Source organism: Cyprinodon tularosa, unplaced genomic scaffold, assembly GCF_016077235.1.
Source record: "Cyprinodon tularosa strain WSP-4 unplaced genomic scaffold, ASM1607723v1 ctg279, whole genome shotgun sequence".
Taxonomy (NCBI): Eukaryota; Metazoa; Chordata; class Actinopteri; order Cyprinodontiformes; family Cyprinodontidae; genus Cyprinodon; species Cyprinodon tularosa.
In genome coordinates, this window is record NW_024038984.1 from 1,308,357 (window position 1) to 1,330,426 (window position 22,070).

The window sequence follows — 22,070 nt, forward strand, 5'->3', positions numbered from 1 at the left end:
CCGAATTAATTCAGACTCTGAGAGAACCCCAGTTCTGGTATTATTTGACAATGTAGTATTTGATACTGTTGATCACACATTTTATTAGAGCGTCTGGAAAACTGGGTTGGGCTTTCTGGTACCGCACTGGACTGCTTTACCTCCTACCTAACACACAGCTTTATTTCACAACGTCACTAGGTGACATAAATCCATCGCATTGTTGGCTAAATGTTTAGAACAGATCAATATGTGAATGTGCCATAATTTTTTAAAACTGAGTAACAAAACTAAGGTAATAATTTATGGATACAAGGAGCCGAGATCCAGAGTTGGCTCATAGCTTCAGTTACTAAAGCTAGAATCAACTGATTATAGCCGAAATCTTGGTGTCCCGATGTACTCGGACCTGAACTTTCAGAGGCACATAACGGCAGTCATCACCTTTATCACCTTAGGAACATTTCCAGGATTAACCAACTAACGTGCAGCCTGGATCTAGAAAAACTCAGTGTATTCTGATATACTTTAAAGGTTAAGATGTTACCAAATCCATTGCAGCAGAAGTTTAAAGCTCAAAGGCACGAAACAGGAACTTTGTTGTTTTCTGCTGAGCCTTCCTTTCATCTGCTCCAGTCTCTAACATCTCACACCTCTGCAAAATGGTGTCAGTGTGACCTGGTAACCATTAGGTAAGGTTTGGATGTTTCTATCCATCCACCTAATGCATGGTGCATTTCTAATGTATTTGCATTGCATTTTAAGGAAAAAGTATCTATATTAAGTTCTAAATGTATTAGTAATTAGGAATAAATAGATAAAAGTTTTTATCATGTTAGCTTTCTAATATTAAAATAGCTGGTATTTTAACTTTTCAATATTTTTTTTCTATTTCTGTTTATTGTTCACTAATTAAGTGTCAGCATTATGGTTAAGATACAGAAGATTAACTGTAGATTGCCTGCTTATAAATCCTTTCAATGAACCACAGAGTTCCCAAAGAGTCATCTGACTGTCTGTGTCCCTGTTTCTTGTTAACCTCAGCAGCAGATCTATTCATGTTCTCATCATCACTTCTCAGCATTATGTTAAAATAAGAATCTAAAGTTTTAATTTAGGCCTGTCAGACAAATGAAATATTTCCACCGTCTTCAGCCATGACCTCTGACACTGTTCGCTGCTCAGAGCCAATTTGTCTCCTGCAGCCATAGTTCAATTCTTCTCCTCTTTTAGCTCCCTGATGACTCACTGTCCTGTCAAGTTGAAGGCTCTGAGCATCTGCTTGTTTCATTTCTCTGTAAGTTTGATTGCCTGCATCAGATCTCTTTGAATTTTTCATAATGCATGTTTCACTATTCTTCAACCTGATCTTAGAGGTTCAATTTCACTGTTGTAGTATATAGTTGATTCTATATGTTCATATTGAGCTGGGGTTGTGCAAATTGATGGTGATGGCTCTCTCTAAACATAAGGGCTATGGAAATGAACAATAATAAATGTTAAAGGGAAGATTTCTTCACCTTTTGGTGCCAGAAACTGATCCTTCCAGTACTAATATAAATACACTGCACTCTTCTTTGATGTAACCTTGTAAGCTTTTTGTTTTAAATTGCATACATATGTATTTAAATTTAAATTAATTTCTTATGGAAATATGCATGATTACTGTGCAGCTGTGTTAGTTAGCATCCATACTTGTCCTGAAGATCTAGCAATGAAGATAAAGGAAACGGAGGAAAGTCTGCTTCCTCTCACACAAAAAGACTAGTGGTCGTCTGTAACTCTTCTAGTTCCTAGTCCCAGACAAAAAGATCAACACCTGGCTGATGGATGTAAACAGAGCTCAGAATGGTGTTCTTTGGAAACAGGGTAAAATATCTTCATTTTCCAGCTCAAAAAGTCTTCAGGCTTAGGAGTTGGCTGAAACGCCTGGTTGATGTTAGCAGGTTTACTCTGTGTTGATGATCCTTCCTATAATAAAAGGAATTAGGTTTGAATTAGAGCTCCAACAAACGATTATTTTGCAAATCGATTAATCTGTCGATTATTTTTTCGATTAATAATCAGATAGCCAAAGGTTCCTTAAAGAAGTTTCTTTTAAATTAAGGGCCTTGGGATCATCAGATATAGGTTTTATTTTAAATGAAACCAGGTGAAACTGAATCTTTTACACTTGAGGAGTTCTGGATAGAACATACTGACAGATGAAAATGTTTTTTTTTAGCTTAAATGCAAAATATTTATATATATTTATTTACAATCTTGGTATAAGTGCTGCTCTAGGTGGGTTGCTCTATCAGCTAAAGGCATGTTTTAGAGTCTATCCTCTCCAGCTGACAATCAATCGATTAGACTTAGATTTGGACAACTTTTATTTTCATTTTATTGTATACACATAGTGTATTCAAAACGAAATTTAATTTTGTACAGCTTTCAGACAGTGAATGAACAGCTTAGCAGTGAAATTAACATTTCCATTTAATAAAGTGCAGGAGTGATAACATGTGGGGGAAAAGCTGTTGCAGAACCTGCAGGACCTGCATTGAATGCTGCGAGGCCTCTTCCCAGAGGGCAGCAGGGAGAACAGTCCATGGTGGGGGTGTAATAGATTAATCAGGATTATTCCGATTCCTTATTCCAGTTAGAATTTAATTTTTTCGGGTGAACAAAACATAATTATTCTTCTATTGATTTTGTAGCTTTTTTTCCTGGCATGGGGTAAAAGAACTTAAGGGTTAATAAAGACTCATATTTTAAATTTCAAATAGAAAGGAGTGCATCTAAAGCAGTTTTATTATTTGTGATGGTAGATTTTCATTTCTTTTCTCTATGTGGCTGATCTAAATCGCGCTAAAAATGCTCCAAGTAATAAAAATGTAGAGAGCTTTACAGTATGCTGGGGGCCTCTAGAGCTGTCATGTGATAAAACCCAGCTGTGACGTCAGTGTAGTCCAACCCCCCCGGGTGGATGTATAGAACCACTACTTTACGCATAGTTAAAGGAATAGTACACCCAAAACATGATTAGCCTTCATTTTCTACTCACCCCCATGCTGAACAACACTCTGGAGTACTTTTTTGATATCTCAAATGCATCTGGAGATCTGGGAGGCTTCTTGCTGTCTGCTGACATTCAAATAATGGAGGTCTATGGCGCCCGAGGCAGAAAGGTCCATAAAAGTCCACAAAAAACGTTTCAATATTCCTCCATACTGCTCGTCCAATGTATTCCAAGTGTCCTGAGTGGGTAGCATCCAGAATTTACTCGAAACGAAGTCATTTAGAATGTTTTTAGAGCATAAACAGTAGTGTATAGGATTTCCTGAAAGCGCGTTCACGACGCTACGGAAACCGCGGCAGACCAAACCGGATGAAAGTGCGCATTCAGCTCGGCAAAGAACTCATGCTCTTCCTCAACACTGAAGTCCTCAGACATTTTTCTTTCGTTGTTTCTTTCTTTGCACAGGTAAACAGCACATTTCTTCTTCTACGCTTGCATTATTGGCAGAGCAGACGCTGAATGCGCACTTTCATCTGGTTTGGTCTGCCGGCTTCCGTAGCGTCGTGAAAGCGCAGGCGCTCGCTTTCAGGAAATCCTATACACTACTGTTTATGCTCTAAAAACATTCTAAATGACTTTGTTTCGAGTAAATTCTGGATGCTACCCACTCAGGACACTTGGAATACATTGGACGAGCAGTATCGAGGGATATTGACACGTTTTTTGTGGACTTTTATGGACCTTTCTGCCTCGGGCGCTGGGCACCTCCATTATTTGAATGTCAGCAGACAGCAAGAAGCCTCCCAGATCTCCAGATGCATTTGAGATATCAAAAAAGTACTCCAGAGTGTTGTTCAGCATGGGGGTGAGTAGAAAATGAAGGCTAATCATGTTTTGGGTGTACTATTCCTTTAAGCGCTCTGAAAGAATCATTAAAACAAAATTACAATGGTCTATTGCACTCCTGCCAATTGTAGGAATGGCTTTCGATCAGGAAAAGGAATGTTTTATTTTTTCGAAGGACCCGGTTTTGTGTCAAACTTTGATCTGGAAAGTAAATAGGTTAGACAAAAATCAACCGGACAATCTGTGGCGTCCAAACCGATACAGCAAACTATGTTCGGATCACTTCACGGCAGAATCTTTTATCATCAATCCTACTCTCACAGCATCAGTTGGATTCAATATACCAAAGTTGCAAAGACTTGTTTTCTCTCTTGCATAGCTCTAATAAAGTGCCTGATGGCGATAAAGCTGATTCAAAGCATTATTTATTTTTTTGTGAAATATTTTATTTCATAAAACAACTAACCCTAGCTAGTTGCACAGTTTAGTATAGCCGCAGCTCCAGACCGATTTCCATATCATTATGGTATAACATATAACAGTCAGTTACCGCAGGCTGAGACCCACAGCTCGAACCTCACAAGCCCGGAGTCACGAGTCGAACTTGGTAAAAACCAAATTCGAAGGGCAATGTTTCCCACCCAGCCAGCAGAAAGGATCCGGTGCTTGGACCGCTCGCTGCGATCGGATTATTGAGGAGCAGCTTTTCCAATCCAGGCACAGCAGCGCTGCACAGCCTGCTATCCAGAACTGCCAGCACCGCTCGCAGGGTTCCAACTCTAACCGCCAGCCTTCACACCCGGCTGCAGCAGCATGCTGCTAACCGAACTGAACCCAGTCACCACAGAACAAATTTGAAATCCTGTGATCACCTCTTTAGACAAGAGGTTAGACTCAGGTTTAAACTAATTAAAACACAGAACCACCTGGAAAATGCCCTGAAAGATAACGTACTTCCACCGGCGCTGCATAAGATCAAAGAACATTTAGCAGTGGCGATTACACCAGCGAGCATTAATAAAACCACCAAGACTGATTGCTTGGTGTTCATCCTCGTTAAAGAATTAAAAACTCAATCACAAAGGTAAATAAATATTGACTTGCTATCTAAAATCACTAAACTGATGTCACGGCATCCTACAGCGCCTCATTGGGTCACATGACTGAAAGAGCAATTTAGCATTGTCTGCTATTATAAACAACAAAATGCTGGAATTATTTTTTTTCTCTCGTGATGTGTTTATTTTTGTACATACTATCAAATGAGAAACTATAAGTATGTGTTTTCTATTTGAACTTGAAATGAAACACCTTTGAAAAAGATTTTCAGGTAATTATGTAAGTTTTTCAAGCTGTTTGCACAAAAGATGCATTGATTGTCAATATAGTTTTATAGACCTATCCCACAGCCTTGCTGGATGTACAGGTTACAATGTTAGCATCAACGGGTGCTGGAAGATGAGTTTTTTGAGACAATTGTTTTTGCTTTGGAGGATGTTTTTCAGAATCAGTCTCAAACTTTTCTTCAGCTTTCTCCTTCTCAGTCCTCCTTCACCCCTTCCTTGCCTTTCTGCTGGACATGATACTAAATGACTGCTTTCAGGTAAACAAATGCAAGGTGGAGAGCTTGCTTTGTTATTAACCATGCTCACACTTTGTCAATGAATTACCATGTGCTCTTCATTTTAAGGAGAAGAAGGAAAAAGGGTTTGTTTGATGCTCCATTTAGAGGAAACGACAGCAGCAAACCTTGCTTAACTGCAGGGCATGCACGACCTCTCTGTTCTTTCTATTTCAGTCTCCATCTCTCTGTCTGTCTTGCTTGTACTTCTCATCTTCTCCCCACCTTCTTATCTTCTTTTTTTTAGATTTTGTATAGGATGTATCTGAATACCCTCCTCTGCTCTTTCTCCTTTATTTTTCTCAACCCTCTCTTGCTGTGTCCCCTCCTCTCTCTCTCTCTGCATCTCTTTTTCAGTCTGTCTGGGGTTTTTGCTTTGATTACAGCAGCAGGTTTCTTGGCTGTGTGAGAGGGAGCCAGTTTCTAACTATGATGCTGGGGAAAGACTATATGCTGGCCATTGTGATTGTCAATTATGAGGGTAGGTGGATTTGTCGGGGTCTGCCAGCGGCTTCACCGTGGGGTTAGAGTTCTAGCGCAGTCTGAGTGGGTCTGTTTAAGCATGCATGTGCAGCTTTATAGACGTGTGTGTCTCCTCTAACAGGAAGTCTGATCTGGGAATGCTGTATTGTTCTACTTTTAGGGGACTGTGACAGATGGGATGCATGGCAGTGATTACCAGTGAGAACATGTGTATGTGTTTAGATCGTTTGCTCCCTTCCCCCTCTGCTAAACTGTTTTTATTACGTGGGGCTACATTCTAACTGAGGCCATCATAGACTCTGTTTCTCACGTATGGCATATTTAAATCAGCAGCCTAAGTGCAGTTTGCCAGCCGTTTGCATCATTGCTCGCATGCTAAGTCATTCCTCGGTTCCCACAGTGCTTGCAGAGATTGTCACTGCTGGTGTTGATCCCAGATGAAACCTTCAAAACAGCCTTAGCTCTTCTCAGAGTGTTTCCTCCTGCATGTGTGCACATGGTGTAATCTATTTCCACTCATCTCATGCTGGCCTGAGTACACTTAATCACAGCAAACAGTCAGAATTTCTCCTTTAAAACCGTTTTTATTTTTTTGCTCTGACCTATTTTTTCCTCACCTTATAAGACTCCATCTCCCCGCAGAAACTGCTTCATAGCTCCGACCTCTGAAAGACTGACTTAGAGTATAGAGAAGCCCCTTATGTTATGAATGTATTGTGCCTTGAGAAAAGTATTGCTACCTCGTGAACCTATTCAAGCTGTTTTAAAAATGCTTTGGTGTGTTATATTCACAAAGCAGTGCATCTATGTAAAAGATGGCCTCAAAGCTAAACATCAGCTCTGGTCTTTATGTCCTTTGCAACTTTCTCCTTCCAGTGTGTTTATCTGTAATCCATCCCCTCCAACCAGGTTCTCCATCTTTTATAAAGAAATCTATCCCCTTGGCTTGGTGCTGTCACCCCTATGTTTTCACAGTAAAAGTATTGCATTAAGGGTGATCTGCAGTGTTTTGTGTGTTTTAGACAAAGGCCATAGGGGGGTTGCTTTTTGGTATCAGAGTGAGGGCATTTTTCTCACTTCCTCTTTTGCCTATTATTAAGTTTAGGAACAGATATGTGTTAAAAATAGATTTTCCAATTCTAAAACCATACTAATCTTAAAGATTGATTCACATAACCAATGATTAAAAAATATATTTTCCACTATTCTTACAGCTGTCATTAACTACCATTACTCTATTTATATATTTTTTTATTATATATTTTATATATACCCATCTATCTTTTCCTGCTGATTCCATCACTGTGGGCCGTGGGTCTATCTCCGGACGTCTATGGGTGAGAGGCAGGGTCCACCCTGGAAAGGTCGCCAGAGACATAGAGACATACAACCACACATGCACACACTCACACCTAAGGACAACTTAGACATGCTAGTTAACAGTCATGGTTTTGGATTGTGGGGGGTAACTGGAGCACCCGGAGAAAACCGACATACACACGGGGAGAACATGCATACTTCATCCAGAAAGACCCAAGCAAGGAATCAAACCCAGAACCTTCTTGCTGCAAGGCAACAGTGCTAATATAATACTACTATCAATATATTGCATGACTACCTTTCCTTGTCATTCAGGTAACAGTTTTTTTTTTTTTATACAATAATCCACTTTGTGATCAGATCCAACAGAATCGAGAATCAAATTGAGAATCAGAATCAAATCAGTTCTTGAATTTGAATCTATATCTGGTCGTATTAAGGAACCAAAATGTGAAATGAGTTGGGTTAGGTTTGGTTTTGCACCAGTAATATTTAGGATTATTTTATGGTTAGGGAATAGAAGGGGCTGAATATTATAATGATATTTAAAGTGATGTTAAACAGTATGAAACTCAATCAAAGTCAACACCTGCTCCTCATTATGTAGCATACAAGAATGTGTGTGTTTTAGTGTGTTTATGGTGCGTTAGCAGCTTTCATCTCAATCAGGACCGGCTCAGTCGTCTTGATAACATATGGCTCGCCGTCATGGCAACATCCTTCATCAGCATCATCAACACTTGAGATCTCTTTGCCCTGCAAACACACCCATACGCTACTGCAGCTGACCAGTTCCTCAGAGCTTATATCAACTTTATGAGCTGCTAGAATCTGGGATGCAGCTTGGCATCTTCTTAACTGCCTTCAGATAAAACCTCTGCTCTCTGCACACCAACATGCCATCAGTGTGAGTGTGTGTAAACGATATGTTTTTCAGTAACTATGTAGCTCGCTCTTCTTCCAGCCGTCTTACTGCCCCATAAATTATGGCTCCAGGCAACTGCTGTATGAGCAGGTGTTGCTTTCTGTTAACAGAAATGAGCTTCAGCTTCTAGAAGAGCTGCACGGAGTTTTTGTGGAACTCTAGATGAGGTGATTGGAGTTGTATGTTTTTATCTGGGAAAACGCTTTGTTAAAACCCAGCCAGCCTTGCTGATTATTATCCTTTCAAAATTTGCAACCTTGGTTCAAAAAAAGCTTTCTGAAGAGATTTTTCCTAGTTAAGTCAGAATATTTTAGTTCTTTGTTTTGTTGATCGTACACATCTAAAATTTCAAATGAGAAACAACTGCTTTGTTAGTTTTGTTTATTTTTCTACCGGATTCATCAGGCTTTACTTATTAAGAATATGTTGATTGTTGCAAACTTATTTTGAGAAAACCAGTTTGAATTCTGTTTTAGAGCAAGGCTCTAAAACAGAATTAAATCATCTCTATAAGAACTTAATAAAACTTATTCTCCTCTTGTCTCTCTCATCAGCACCATTCATTTAATAGTTGCATTTCCTCACCGTTGGGGTGACAGATCGCACCTTGGTTTGATTTGACTGTTTTGCATGCTGGACAGCAGTTTGTAGACCTTGCAACGAGTAAAAAAACAGAGAAAAAAGCTTAGTGACATAAAAAGGCTTTTTGGAAGGTGACTTCCAGAGAAATATCCAACAGGAACTCAAAGTGGAAACTTGCCTGTGGAGGAAGTTGGTTTTTGTCGCTCACAGAGGAGAAACAAACGGACATCATGTTCAGACTTTTGTCGTAGTATTAAAGTAATGATCTCTCTGCCTTTCTGTGCTGTTTTTGCCGTAGTTTACATTATCATCCTCAGTGCTTTTGATAAACTTCAACCAAGCATATATGTGAAGAAATAAAGAGTTTTTAAAACAATACATTCCTTCATGTGCTGTACATTGACCAGCTATAGGTAACATATTGGATTTTATTTTTGGGTTTTGTTGTAAAGATGGATTAAAGATGGATTAGATGCATATATATTTATGTATTAAAAAACATTTGTGAAAAAGTGAGAAATCGTGCAAATCATTGAAATCATTGAGCCGGCTTATGTAGTTGTTTCCTTTCATTAGTAACTTTAGCTTTAGATCCCATCTGTAACTCAGCGCCCCTCCCTGAAAGTGTCTCTGATTCATTATAACTCAGAAACTCAAATCAAATAAGAATTATTAGAGACATTCAAGTTTATTGCATCATTACTGCCAGTTCATTTTTCAGTGTCCGCCTGTTTCCCCATGGATGGATGGATACTGTGGGCGGAACTTTTGACTGACAATCTGATATTAGAAGAAATAAGCAAAGGATGGAAGCAATGAATCAATTAATTACAGTTGATGTAGAAAATAATCATCCCTGTTTATTACTGTTATGTTGAGGCAAACCAGTCATACATATACTCAGGATTAGTGCATTCAGAATATGTGAGATGATTGTGTTAAACCTGAGCACGTTGCTTTCACGGCTTTTCTACATTGCGTGTGTCTGTGGGTATGTCTTTGATACCTTTTGGGGACAGTTTTCCTGGACTTTGCTACATCCCGGGGACCAACAACTGGTGCCCAAGAGGAGACTTTTTTGGGTTTATGACTAATGTATGAAATGATTTAAGGTTAGGGTAAAGGACTGGGTTAGGGCATTTTATATAAATGAAATTCGGTGAAGAGTCCCCGTAAAGATAGTAAGACATAATATGAATATTTCTATCAACAAGTTGTTGCTTTGCTGCTTGAGGGAATGGAGATATGGCTTGTTGAAAAGACAGCTGCAGGCAGCAGTTTTCATAATCCTGGACAGCTGTTGGTTTTGCTCAAAGACCAATGAGATCATACACAACAATAACTTTCATTGCATATCAGTGTCCTTATTCCTGTGTTTATTCCTTGTATTTCTTTCACTTGTTTTAGGTTGTTTACCAGTAGTGTGTATTTAGTTTGCAAAAGTAAGAGAGGCATGTTGCTACAGAGGAAGAAGTCATGGGAAGCAACAATCAGAGCAGAACAGTGTTTGCTCTTCCTGTATAACAATAAATCATTTACTGGATTCCAACACAGCCTGGAATTCCATCTCAGTAGTTTTTAAGTCTAAATAACACTGAAAGATGAAGTTCTTAACTTCGTGCTTTCCTGTATTTCCTTTCTTTCCTTCTTCCTTGTTCCCTTCATTCTTTCCTCTATTTTCCTTCTATTCTTCTTGTGTCCTTTGTTCCCCTCTTTCTTCCTTCCTTTTCTTCCTAAGTGTTTTTAAATCTCCTTTCTTCTTTTTTTCTATTATGGTATTGTTCCTTCCTTCCTTCCTTCCTTCCTTCCTTCCTTCCTTCCTTCCTTCCTTCCTTCCTTCCTTCCTTCCTTCCTTCCTTCCTTCCTTCCTTCCTTCCTTCCTTCCTTCCTTCCTTCCTTCCTTCCTTCCTTCCTTCCTTCCTTCCTAATTTCAAAACGTTTAAAGAATCCCCACATTTTGTTTTTATGTTTTCATTTCCACATAGATGTCTGGAGTGAACAGTCATTCCAGACTGATCCAGACCTGCCACCAGGATGGAAGAAGATCACAGACATGGCTGGTATCTACTACTGGCACATCCCTACAGGCACCACCCAGTGGGAGCGGCCCTCCAACCATCCACCTCCACCTGGACAGACTGAGACCCCGGCCCTGGCTGATCCCACAGCCCCCGCTCCACGTAAACACTCGCTGGGCTCCCTGAGCCCGCTGCCCACTCCAGAAAATGAGGTTAGAGAGAGACAATAAGCCAAAGCTTCAATGCTGAACTTAGATGTTTTGTTGCTATGCTTTTCGCCATTAATAACATTTGACAATTAGGTATGATGTTCAAGTCCAGTCAGTTTTAAGAGAATTTTTTTTCAAAACAAAATGTGCATAGTCTGGTAATGAATCCATATTTTGGATGTTTTTAAAAAGTTCTCCAAATTTGGGACCAAAAAGGCTCCGATATCAATGACAAACCGGCTGCTTTTCTAAAGAAGAGAAATACATTTTTACATTTTACCAAAACACAACAAGATGTTTTAATGCAGAAAGAGTACCGTATTTTCACGACTATAAGGCGCACCGTACTAAAAGGCGCAGTCTCAGTTATGTGTCCCATTTCTGTATTTAACACACACATAAGGCGCACCGGACTATAGGGCGCGTTTTTTATATACAGGTGCATGTCCTCTAGTACCTTTAAATAGCTCTACTGCGTATTTAAAAATACAGCGGGGGCAAAACTGAGTATGACTGTGCTTTATTCATGTATTTATTACAAAGTATTAATCAAACCTGGGAGCTGGCCGTGAGACAGACACATCGCAGATGACACAGCGCTGTGATCACTCCTAAATTAACTTAAAATCCTGAAACCTGCTGACGGAATATGTTCGCTTTTATGGGTGCCTGCAGTTTAAATTATTTAGATGAAAAACACCTGCCATCCACCGCGTGAACCCGGAGGCTACCCAGCCTAGAGGCTGCTGATGAAAGGATTTCTCCTGTCGGCGCACCGCTGGTATGTGGGGGTCTGAGCGCCTCCGACAGAAATAGATAATCTGGATGAACTGACTGCAATTATTAAGTTTTCAGATGGACTTTCTCACTTAAAAACATAATAAAACTACTTAATTCCCACTGATCACAGCAAATATAGCTGCAAGATTTAGATTATTTAGATGAAAAAACACCTGCCAGCCACCGCGGTGAAGAGGAGGAGACCCGGCCAGAGGCTGCTGTTGAATTAAGTTTTCAGGTAGAAAAATAGAGCGGGAGCAAAACTGAGTATGATTGTGCTTTATTCATGTATTTATTACAAAGTATTAATCAAACCCATCAAAGTCATCATCCTCTGTTTCTGAATAAAACAGCTGCACTAAATCAGACATGCCAATTTCCCCTTCTTCGCTGTCAGTCACTTTCCGTGCCGGGCGGCTCCTCAGAAATAATGCCTGCTTTTGCAAAAGCTTGAACAACAGAGCCAGCAGACACGTTAGTCCATCTACAATCCATCCGCTAAAGGTGGCGTAACTTGCCCGGCGCTGCCTTCCACTTATCCTGAAACTGTGGTCTCCGTCTGTCATCCATCGTTCCCACGCCGCTCGCAGCCTTACTTTGAACGGCCGCTTCACACCGATGTCGAGCGGTTGAAGCTCCTTTGTCAGACCCCCCGGGATAACGGCGAGCACAGTATCCATTTGATTCACCCTTTTTTTCACATCGGCAGTGAGATAGGCACGCAGCGATGGTGATGCGTGGAAAAAACCACCTGGTCTCCTCACACACACCTCCCTCAGCTACGCTTTCATCATCTCCTCATCCATCCAGCCTTTTCCATTTGCGTTAATATCATATGTCATCAGAGCGCTGTGTCTGTCTCGCTGTCAGCTCCCAGATCAGCTTCTCTGATTGGTTGATGCGGCGCGTCCAGCAGCAAAACTTCCATTTTTCCATCTCGAGCAGCAGCAGCGCGTTGGCAGATGCTTAAACGCTCCTGCTGCTCAAAACGCGCTGCAGGACCTTTTGCTGCACCTATACGCGCGTCAACCATTTACTTTGCATGTAAACTCGCTGCTTCTGCTGCACCTGCTGGGTCCGGTTCACACCAATGTCAAGCGGTTGAACAGCGAGCACAAGGTTAATTTGTTTCCCCATGTTTTTCACATCAGCTGTGAGATGGGCACGCATGGAGTTACAGATTAACAGCGATGGTGATGAGTGGAAAAAAAAAACACCTGGTCTCCTTACATTCAGCCACTCTTTCATCATCTCCTCAATGAGGTGGTCTCAAAAGTCACAGTTACAACACACATAGGGCGCACCGCACCATAGGGCGCACTGCACATTTTGAGGGAAAAAAAAGACGTTTAAGTGCGCCTTATAGTCGTGAAAATACGGTAACAAATCCCTGTGATGTGATATATTTATTTTTTTTAAGTTTTTTCTTTTTCTGTGTGCATGCATGGATGTAGTCGTGCCAGGCTGAGATCTTCTTTAGGGGTTCGACTCGTTCAGGAAGCACCACCTCTGACAGCTCGGTGGAGCCTCTGTCCACTCAAGACTCCACCCTCCCCTCATGCGGATTTGTCAACAGCTGCTACTTTGTGAGTATTGACATATTCTCCTATTTCTTTCACCATGGTTGGGTCTTTGATCAAATGTTTCCTTATCATAAATAACAGTCACAGTGTGTGATTTGAATGAATGTTGCTGTTTATACACAGCGCCTTGCCAAAACATTATAGATGCATACAAAACAGCTTAAGATCAGTCAGATTAGATGGAGAACATTATTTATCATATTTTGCCTCAGGTTCTCAGTAGAAAAGGATGTTTCATTTTATAATTTTTTTCTGTTATGTATATTTTGATGCTTTTGTCTAAATGTATTGATTTAAGTAAAGTGAGAAGAAAACATGAGATTATTCAAAGTTCTGCTTCCTCTCATTCAGGAATTTAGAACACTTGTTTTAACATAAAAAATTGAATATAAATGACTTTAAAGATAAAAAGCCCCCCATCCTCTTTATAATGGTTCCACCAACGTGTTTTACTCTGGGGTTGGTTATGGGCAGAGCTACTTATTATATAACAACTATAACAAACACTGTTTTGTATGTAGAACAAAACATTTTGTTTTCTTCTTTCTTCACTCAAGTTACTTCTTCCACATGCCTCACATTTCTGGTGGAATAAAAATGCAAACAGGACTTCCTGAAGGCTCTGTCAACGGGTCTGATTTAGTTTGATATTTAAAAAGGGGGGCAAAAAAAAAAAAAAAGTCTTAAAACGCAGGTCATTGGTGCTCGATTTATGCCTTTTAGCTAACTTTCATTATAAATCACAGGGTGGTCAGATAAAAAAAGCTGAAGAATTAACCCAAAGTGGTAAAAACAGTGGCTTTCCTCTTGATGATTGTTCCTATGAGTTTGGTTTATGGAGTGCATGACTAATACCTGTTGAGTTTTTTAGCTCTTTCGGGTTTTTGTTCATCATAGCTTTATTTGCACTAAGATTAAACTAAATGTACATTCACCTTAGGGCGATGCAATTAATTGCATTTGCAATAAAGTCGCAATTTAACAAAATGCAATTTTGAAATCCTAGATGCACTCAATTTTGGTCATATTACATTTAACGGTAAGTAAACTAAATTCAGTAGCTAAATTTCTTATGTCTGCGCTTTAGTTGGTGGTAATATGTTCAGAGTAGGTTTGCAACCACACAGAAGAGAAGAGAGAGATGCAACTAGCTCACAGATTCATGCCGCAAGAAGAAGTTTGCGCCTTTTTGCACAAATGTAACAGTAAAGTCCTGCTAAAATTGGACTTCGGACAAGCAAGCTTCCAAGGTAATGAAAAATCCTAAACCCTTTATTAAAAACATTTTCATGCAAAAAAAAAAAATCCCATTATTGGTTTAAAATAATCGCAATTTTCTTTATTGTCAAAATCTCTCAGCCCTAATTTACTCTAGGAGTGGAATTTTTTAGAGGTTTATCGTTATCAAGATTGGTTTCTAGTCATGATAACAATTTCGCTTTATCGTCTTATTTAACAATAAGTTAGAATTAGTGATGATAAACTAAACTAATGTGTAATTTAGAATTTTATTTTTTAACATTCTTCTTTCATTTTCAAATTGAAAGAATATGATTAATTCTGGTTGCTAAGCAATGTTAAGTTATATGAATCTCTCTTATGTAACCTGATGAAAGCTTTTTAAAATTAATATATTTTTTCAAGAGCAGTGTTTGCATTGTGGGCCTCTGTGGCATGCAGTCACAGACCTATAATTACCTAAGCGCGGCTATAAAGAATTAATGAAGAGTGTTTTTGTTGTCAATTTTATCATTTATCCCTACTGTACTCCTATCACTATTTGGGTGACTCCTGGGGGCAGTTGGTCACACTAGACATTGTTTTGGGGTATCAGAGTAAGGGAGGCAATCTACGCACACAAACATACATGCATATATATTTATGTATGTATATGTTGGCTTTTTTTCTATTCTTTATTGAGACGGACAGAGAATCTATAAGCCTCTCTCCAGGCCAGCTGCAGAACAAGGCTGTGCTACAACAATCAGTCGGTCAGTCATGCTGAATGATGGAATAAAGTGAAGAGAGGAAAGGAGACTGATGCAGAGCAGCAATGTCTAGATAAAATATTGATCCAGCGTGAATGGGCTGATGTTGATGGATGGATCTGGCCAAATGAGATTCTTGCTTATCAATCTTCTCCATGTGTCCTCCACACTGCTGGTGTCTTTGGCGCTGACACAAAAGCTGGATCAAACAGTGATGCATTTTTAGCCTGTTCTTCAGTTTGATTGAACTCTCTCTTTCCCTCTGTAGCCTCGTTCCACTTCTCTTCAGGAGACCTCAGATCAAGAAAGTCAATCTCCACATCATGAAGATGAAGATAAGGTAGGAGACTCAAACTCGACCCCAGGGCCTTTCTCCTTGCTATTATTTGGGGAGAAAATTATGCAGTACATTCCTTTTACAGCTGTCTGAATTTGAATTATTGCTTTAATGGAAAATGGATTGGATCAGTTTCCTCTTTCAATTTTTATAAAAGCATGAAATATATCTGTAGATATTCTGACAGTTGTAACCAAAGAAACTCAATGTAACTTTTTAATATCGATTGTATGTTTATTCAGCTTTAAAAATGTCTAAACTTTATTAATTATCAGAGGTGAATTCTTTATTTATTTAATTTTTTAAAATTATTTTTAAGATTTTCTGAAGAAAAATAGTGTTAAACAGAAAGAAAATATTTTTTTGTCGTCTCTCAGTTTTTTTTTTTTATCCATGAGAGCAAGTTGATAGTTGTGTTCCTTAAAGCACTTCTAAGTTGGTTCTATCTATAAGTCATATACTTTTCTTGTGCCCCCTGGAGGAGGCTTTCAGTACTACAGGCAGTAGCATTCACGTTTAAAGAAAAAACTGCAAGTACACTAAGCTCAACTATGGAAAAGTTAAATTTCATGAACTATAAAGCAACGTTTAGAATGTACATGAGAGTTATTCATTGTTTTTCACAATTTGTCTCTAATAGAGTCATAAAACAAATAATATACACTTTATTTCATGCCTTATGTAAAATCAGTGGAGAAATAGGTTTGATAATTGGGCCTATGCATTAGATGGTCTTTTGTGTATTTTGTTTTTTTTTTGCCTAGATTTGAACAGGAATGCATTTATGACTTATTTATACTTAAAGGTATAGTAGAGGATTCTCACGAATTTTTGAAAGACCCGCCCCCCTTTTAAAAAAAAAAAATGCACATGCACAATCCTGTACCAGCCCCAGAGAGGGAACGACTGTTAAACGTGTGTGAGAGCATGCACAAGCCCATTTCTCGTCGTGCACGCTCTGTTTAAAAGTTGCTGCACAAACATCAAGCTTTACAGCAGCACGCTACAGGAGATAGTAGAAAACAGCCGTTTATTTTATCAAAGCCTCTTCATGCCATCGGAGAGCCACAGTCATTTCCTTCCTGGAGATTTCCCACATTCTGTTGATTGGTAACGATATTAATGAACCTAAATCACGAGATGTCTCTAGGTGTTTACATTTGCAAACCCTCGCCGTCCATGCGAATCCGTCCGAGTATTTACAAGTTTTCCAGGTGGTCTGTTTGGACAGAATTTCCATGTGAAGAGGCGTGGAAGTCCAAAATTATGTAATTTGTGTAGACCTCGCTGACACGTCAAGCATAAACCAAGCTTTAAGTGTTTCTTTTTCTGATCTGTTAGCCCGTTTTATATTGTCAAACTTTGAAGAATTTGTTCATGTTACAGATCTGCCAGAATTTGTTGCCAATTCCTTCCTTTTACATAGGGCCACATCGGTTTGAATTTTTACCTTATTAAATAGAATCCTGCTTTGAAAACGGTTGTATTTCTTTTTTTTTTTTCTTTTTTTTACTACAGAAATCTTAATGGGCTAAATCTCAGCACTACACATTACGTTGAGATATTTGAATTTTTATGTGAAATAAATGTTTAATCCAAATTTTTCAGTGTGTAACTAGTTAATAAAAAAAGTTACATTTTATTTTAAAGTTTTAGATTTTTTAAAGTGAACCATTTCCTATAAAGTAGGATGTGTCATATTCAAAGGTTGCTCCTTATTGCTGCATCATAAGACCTTGCAGTAAACTGATCTCCACCCGCTCCTTTGACTTCTATTGGTCGATCCAACCTTATCTGTGTTTGTGTCTTAATGTTGAATGTAGAAGCAGATGTGGAGTGAATTTGGAGGAAAAATTGATAGTGAAGTGTGGAAGGCAAGTATTATGCACTCAAATGTCAGCGCCTTAGCTCCCCATTTATTTCACCCCCCCTCCCATGTTTGGATCTAATACACTCGGAGTCACTGCTTGAGCAGAAGCATGTGTGGCTGATGCTTCATCATAAATATCACCGCACTGATAAAAATGTCTTATTTGGATGCAGTAACACCTTTAACTATTTTTTTTTCTTAATAAAAATGCTTGTTTCCATCCTAATTACATAGCTGTGAATGTGTTTTACACACAGAAAATTTTTGTGTGTGTGATGCCTGTTACCGTTTGTCTCTCAATGTAGCATGTCCTGCTGACCGCTGCCATTTCCTCATCTAGCAAGGCCCCTCTGGCCACATGTGGATGCATGCTGTGACATACTGAGAAAAATCAAGATGTTTGCATTCGTTTTGTACATTGTTGGTATCCATTAGCCCCCCAGCACACTGGGCTTTCAGTGAACCCCTAGACTAATGACATGTAGAGTAAACCATGGGTTATAAGTATCAAATTGGCTGGTTCATTGCTTTTAAAAAATATGGAAATCTAACTTGTAGAAATGATATATAACAGATTCAAATTGTTATTAAAGCTTAAGCAAAAATCAGTAGTTTGTAGAATCAGATTTAGAGGCATAAAGGAGAGAAATGCTTTTAATTGTTTTAGGTTTCGTTGGAATTCCCTTATGATCTCATCTTACTACTTCATTTCATTTCAGAATTTAATAAAAAATACTTAATTTATACCAAAGGGAAACTGAACATTGTTGCAGCTTTATTATTGCATGTGTCAAACCAAAAACTTATCTTAAAGATATTTTTATTTCTGTGCATCAGGACCTGCAGGCGGCCACGGTGAACCCTGACCCCAGTCTGAAGGAGTTTGAGGGGGCCACGCTTCGCTACGCTTCTCTCAAGCTGAGGTGAAGAGATAGTAAACAGTGACAGAGGGATCAGACCTATCCTTTGAATATTAATCAGTAGCCTGCAGTTGCAATCCAAATGTATCTCTGTGTTTCCCTGCTGATCTACTATTCTGCTGTATTCAGTCAACCAACAAATCAGTTTCAGGTGTTTTAAATACTTCCACGGTTTTAGATTAACATAGTTAATTCAATCCAAAGGTAGGAACCATGTTAATTAACCATCTTCTCTATTATGCCTTTTTAAACTTCATTTATTTATTTCAGGAACCGTCCGACCACAGAGGAAAACGAGACACGCAGCGTAAACAGTGGCCCAGAGGCTAAGGTGAGCGGTTTATGTGGCTTCATGTATTTTCATTGCTCTCAAAATTAGTTTTCTTCATGAAAATTCAGAATTTCTCTTTAGCTTTGCATTCATGTTTTTTTTTTTGTCTCAACTACTATAGCAATCGTATTGCATTTAGACTGCATGGGGTGCAGAAGCAGTAAAAAGTGGTTGAAAATAGATGAAATATTGTTTTTAATGCCAATTTAAAGACAACAATAGTATGTTTAAAATGAAAAACACTTGGCACAGCCTGACTGCAGTTTAAAGGTTTTAATATGTATGTTATGAAGTTTGGGTGTATTGCTGTGAGATGGGGCACAGCTCAATCATATATATATATATATATATATATATATATATATATATATATATATATATATATATATATATATATATATATATATATTTTTATACTTGATTTTTGTTGATTTAATAGTTTTAGAAATACACATACATACATTGAACTGTTAAACCCCCCTTTTAACAGAAATTACAGAGTAAATAGTTTGACAGGAGCAGTTTAATAATATAAAAAAAGGGGCAATTACATTTATTATACATTTGATATCAAGCTCCTGTGAATATTCAGTTTCTTCCAGTATTTATGGTATTTATAATTTGCAAGTCTTACTGAAAAAATCAGTCTATCCATAGCATAATTTGCCTCAATTATGTTTTTCCAGTCCAAACATCATGGTGGTTCCACATCAAGCCACCTGCAAGCTCATTCATTTTTTAATTCCCTTTGGAGAGGAAAAAAATAAAATCTCTGCAACATCAAATTCCCTTTCTGCTGTGCAGAGGCCTTATTCCACAGCACCTCTGTAGAACAACTAGTTATGGAAACCTTGTGAACAGACCCATGACTGTCCTGTCATAACCAAACGAGGTTGGTGTGGCGCCGCGGCTATGGCTAAAGGAGGCAGAAACCTCACAACGCAGCCTGGGATCACTGAGACGATCCTTAAAGGGACTTTCTGCTACCTCTGGGGCAGGTAGCAGTGTCCATCCTCAGCTTCCCACATGCTGTTATAAACAGATGGAACTGAAATTAGAGGAAAGGTTAATGAAGATGAGCCTAGCATATGTGCTGTCACATGATGACCTCAGACTGTCTGGATGTAGAAGGTTTTTTTGGAGTTGTCTTGCTAAACAATATTGCCCCCAAGTGGTGAATCTCCTGTTTAACATTTTGGATTTTTCTGCTGAAAATATCCAAATCCTGGATTTAAAGATGAAAACTTTTTTACCTTTAGGTTGATGAAAGCATTGGCCAATTGATTTATGTTGTTTCTGGATTGTGAGGTTAAAGTAAACTCAATAAGTGGCTGGATTAATAGATGGATGTTCTGAAGATTTAAAGCGGAGCTCAGTCCGCATGCATTGAGCTAAATTAGATGCAGGATTTTATATTGTATTTAAACGACTTAACAGCTGCTTCTGTTTGTTAGTCAAAGAAAGCAGCTCCACATCCTATCACTAGAATCTGCATTTCCAATCATTATCTTTCATCCTATCTTCCCAAGTCATGGTTTTCACCACACTTTCTAAGAATGCTTTTGAGTAAACCAATACACAACCTATTTTTCCTCAAGTTTTTACTCCTCATTATCTTTTCATACAATCCAGGGTGGGATTATTTAAGGATCTAGCTGCATTTAAGATGAGGAGAGGAGCAGAAGGCCATAAAGCCAAGTCCTACAGGACACGTGTTTGATAATTTCTATATGGATAATTTTCTCTGCTAAATATATAATTTTACTGTAACACTGTCTGTTGTCAGTCAAAAGGACTGGCTCCTGCATATTTTAAATGTTGACTGGCTTAGCTTACATTAATCAAATTAATGGTTTATTCCCAGGCCTCTGCAGAACCTGATGACAGAATTAGCAGTTTAAATTAGCTCTATTGTAGAGTGGGCAAATGTAAGTGAAGCTGGATACCTGTTTTGGAGGACAGGAGAACTGACAACATTGAGCCACAATGGTCATAGTCTAAAATCATCAGGTTGTTGACAGTAAAACTCATGAGCTTATTACACTGAAGCCTCTCTGTGGGTTTTTATGTATACAGACAGGCTGAGGATGAGCATAAAAAAGGGAATTCAGGGTATTTAAGTGACATTAAATATACTGTGGCTGTTGGAATTTTTATTTGCAAAGATCAAAACTTTTCATTGATAACAGCCTGAAAATAACAAAGTATTCAGTGAGAGACTATGGTCTGAGCTTATCACAAACAGGGTATAAAAAGGGACACCAAGGAAAACCCATCAAGTCAAGTCCCAATCATGTAAGCTACGAGCAGGAAACAGAAGATACAAGTGAGCAAAATTGGACAATAACAGATTGGGGAAATTGTTCCCTGAGATGATAATTCTTGATTTCAGTTCCAACATAGAGATTACAGGGTCAGGATTTAGTATATAAGCATGGACCTATTCTGTCTTGTATCAACAGCTCAGCATGGCGGCGGCGGTATAACGGTATGGTTAATATTTTCTTGTCCCGCTCCGTTCCTTTTAGTACCAAAAGAACATAATTTGCACCAAACCCAGCCTGAGTGTGTTCACATCTTTAGGAGCAGTGAATAAAGTTTTGAGGAATTTTTTATCTTGTTAAATCTTTTAATGGGTCCAACCCATCTCTAGCAGGGTGTCCCCAATAAAACAAGCATGAGTGTAAAATGATTGCCGTGTGTTTTTGTGTTAAATTACAATGAAATGATCCTTTCCTTGTGATGAGACATGTTAAAAACCTGTTTTTAAAAACATATTTAAAAAAGTCACTTCAGTGATGGGAGGATGACAAACTGGATGACGGTGAACCTGGAATATTTCTGCTGGCTTTTAACCCCTGCGTTCCATTTGGCTCAATAGGTGGATATTGAAACTGGGAATAATGTTTTTTTTATCCAGTGTCCCAGATCCAAGTTCAAAAACCAGTGGGATATTCTAAATCAAACTTACTTCATTGTTCCTTCACAATTCCATTGCTTAAACAATACAAAAAATGCGATTAAAAAAAAAGTTTACTGGATTTCTACTGTACTTTGTCGGAAAGATTGAAATGTAAAAAAATGCTTAGTGGGGTTGGACATCTCTATTTCCTGTAAAGATAATCAACCACCAGTCCTAGATTCTGATTATTTTAAAGAGGATGAAGGTTCAAACTAGCTGGACAGACTTCTGCCTGGATGAAAGACGTGAAAGTCAGTGTTTCTTTGTTTTTTCTACGCAATTCAATGAGTATTTGTAGATGTTAATTTTGATTAT

The 22,070-nt window shown here is 38.6% G+C and overlaps 1 protein-coding gene across 5 annotated transcripts in view; it reads left to right on the forward strand.

Moving 5' to 3' along the window:
• Window positions 1-22,070, forward strand: part of apbb2b (amyloid beta (A4) precursor protein-binding, family B, member 2b) — a 75,689-nt gene that overhangs the window by 29,689 nt on the left and 23,930 nt on the right. For 4 of the 5 annotated variants that reach the window (XM_038290293.1, XM_038290294.1, XM_038290295.1 and 1 more), the window contains exons 5-10: window positions 10,743-10,987; window positions 13,219-13,350; window positions 15,604-15,675; window positions 17,496-17,546; window positions 18,380-18,465; window positions 18,733-18,793. In XM_038290293.1, coding sequence (XP_038146221.1) covers window positions 10,743-10,987; window positions 13,219-13,350; window positions 15,604-15,675; window positions 17,496-17,546; window positions 18,380-18,465; window positions 18,733-18,793 — 647 coding nt within the window. The remainder of the gene's footprint in view (window positions 1-10,742; window positions 10,988-13,218; window positions 13,351-15,603; window positions 15,676-17,495; window positions 17,547-18,379; window positions 18,466-18,732; window positions 18,794-22,070) is intronic. The other variant, XM_038290297.1, reaches the window with a different exon arrangement.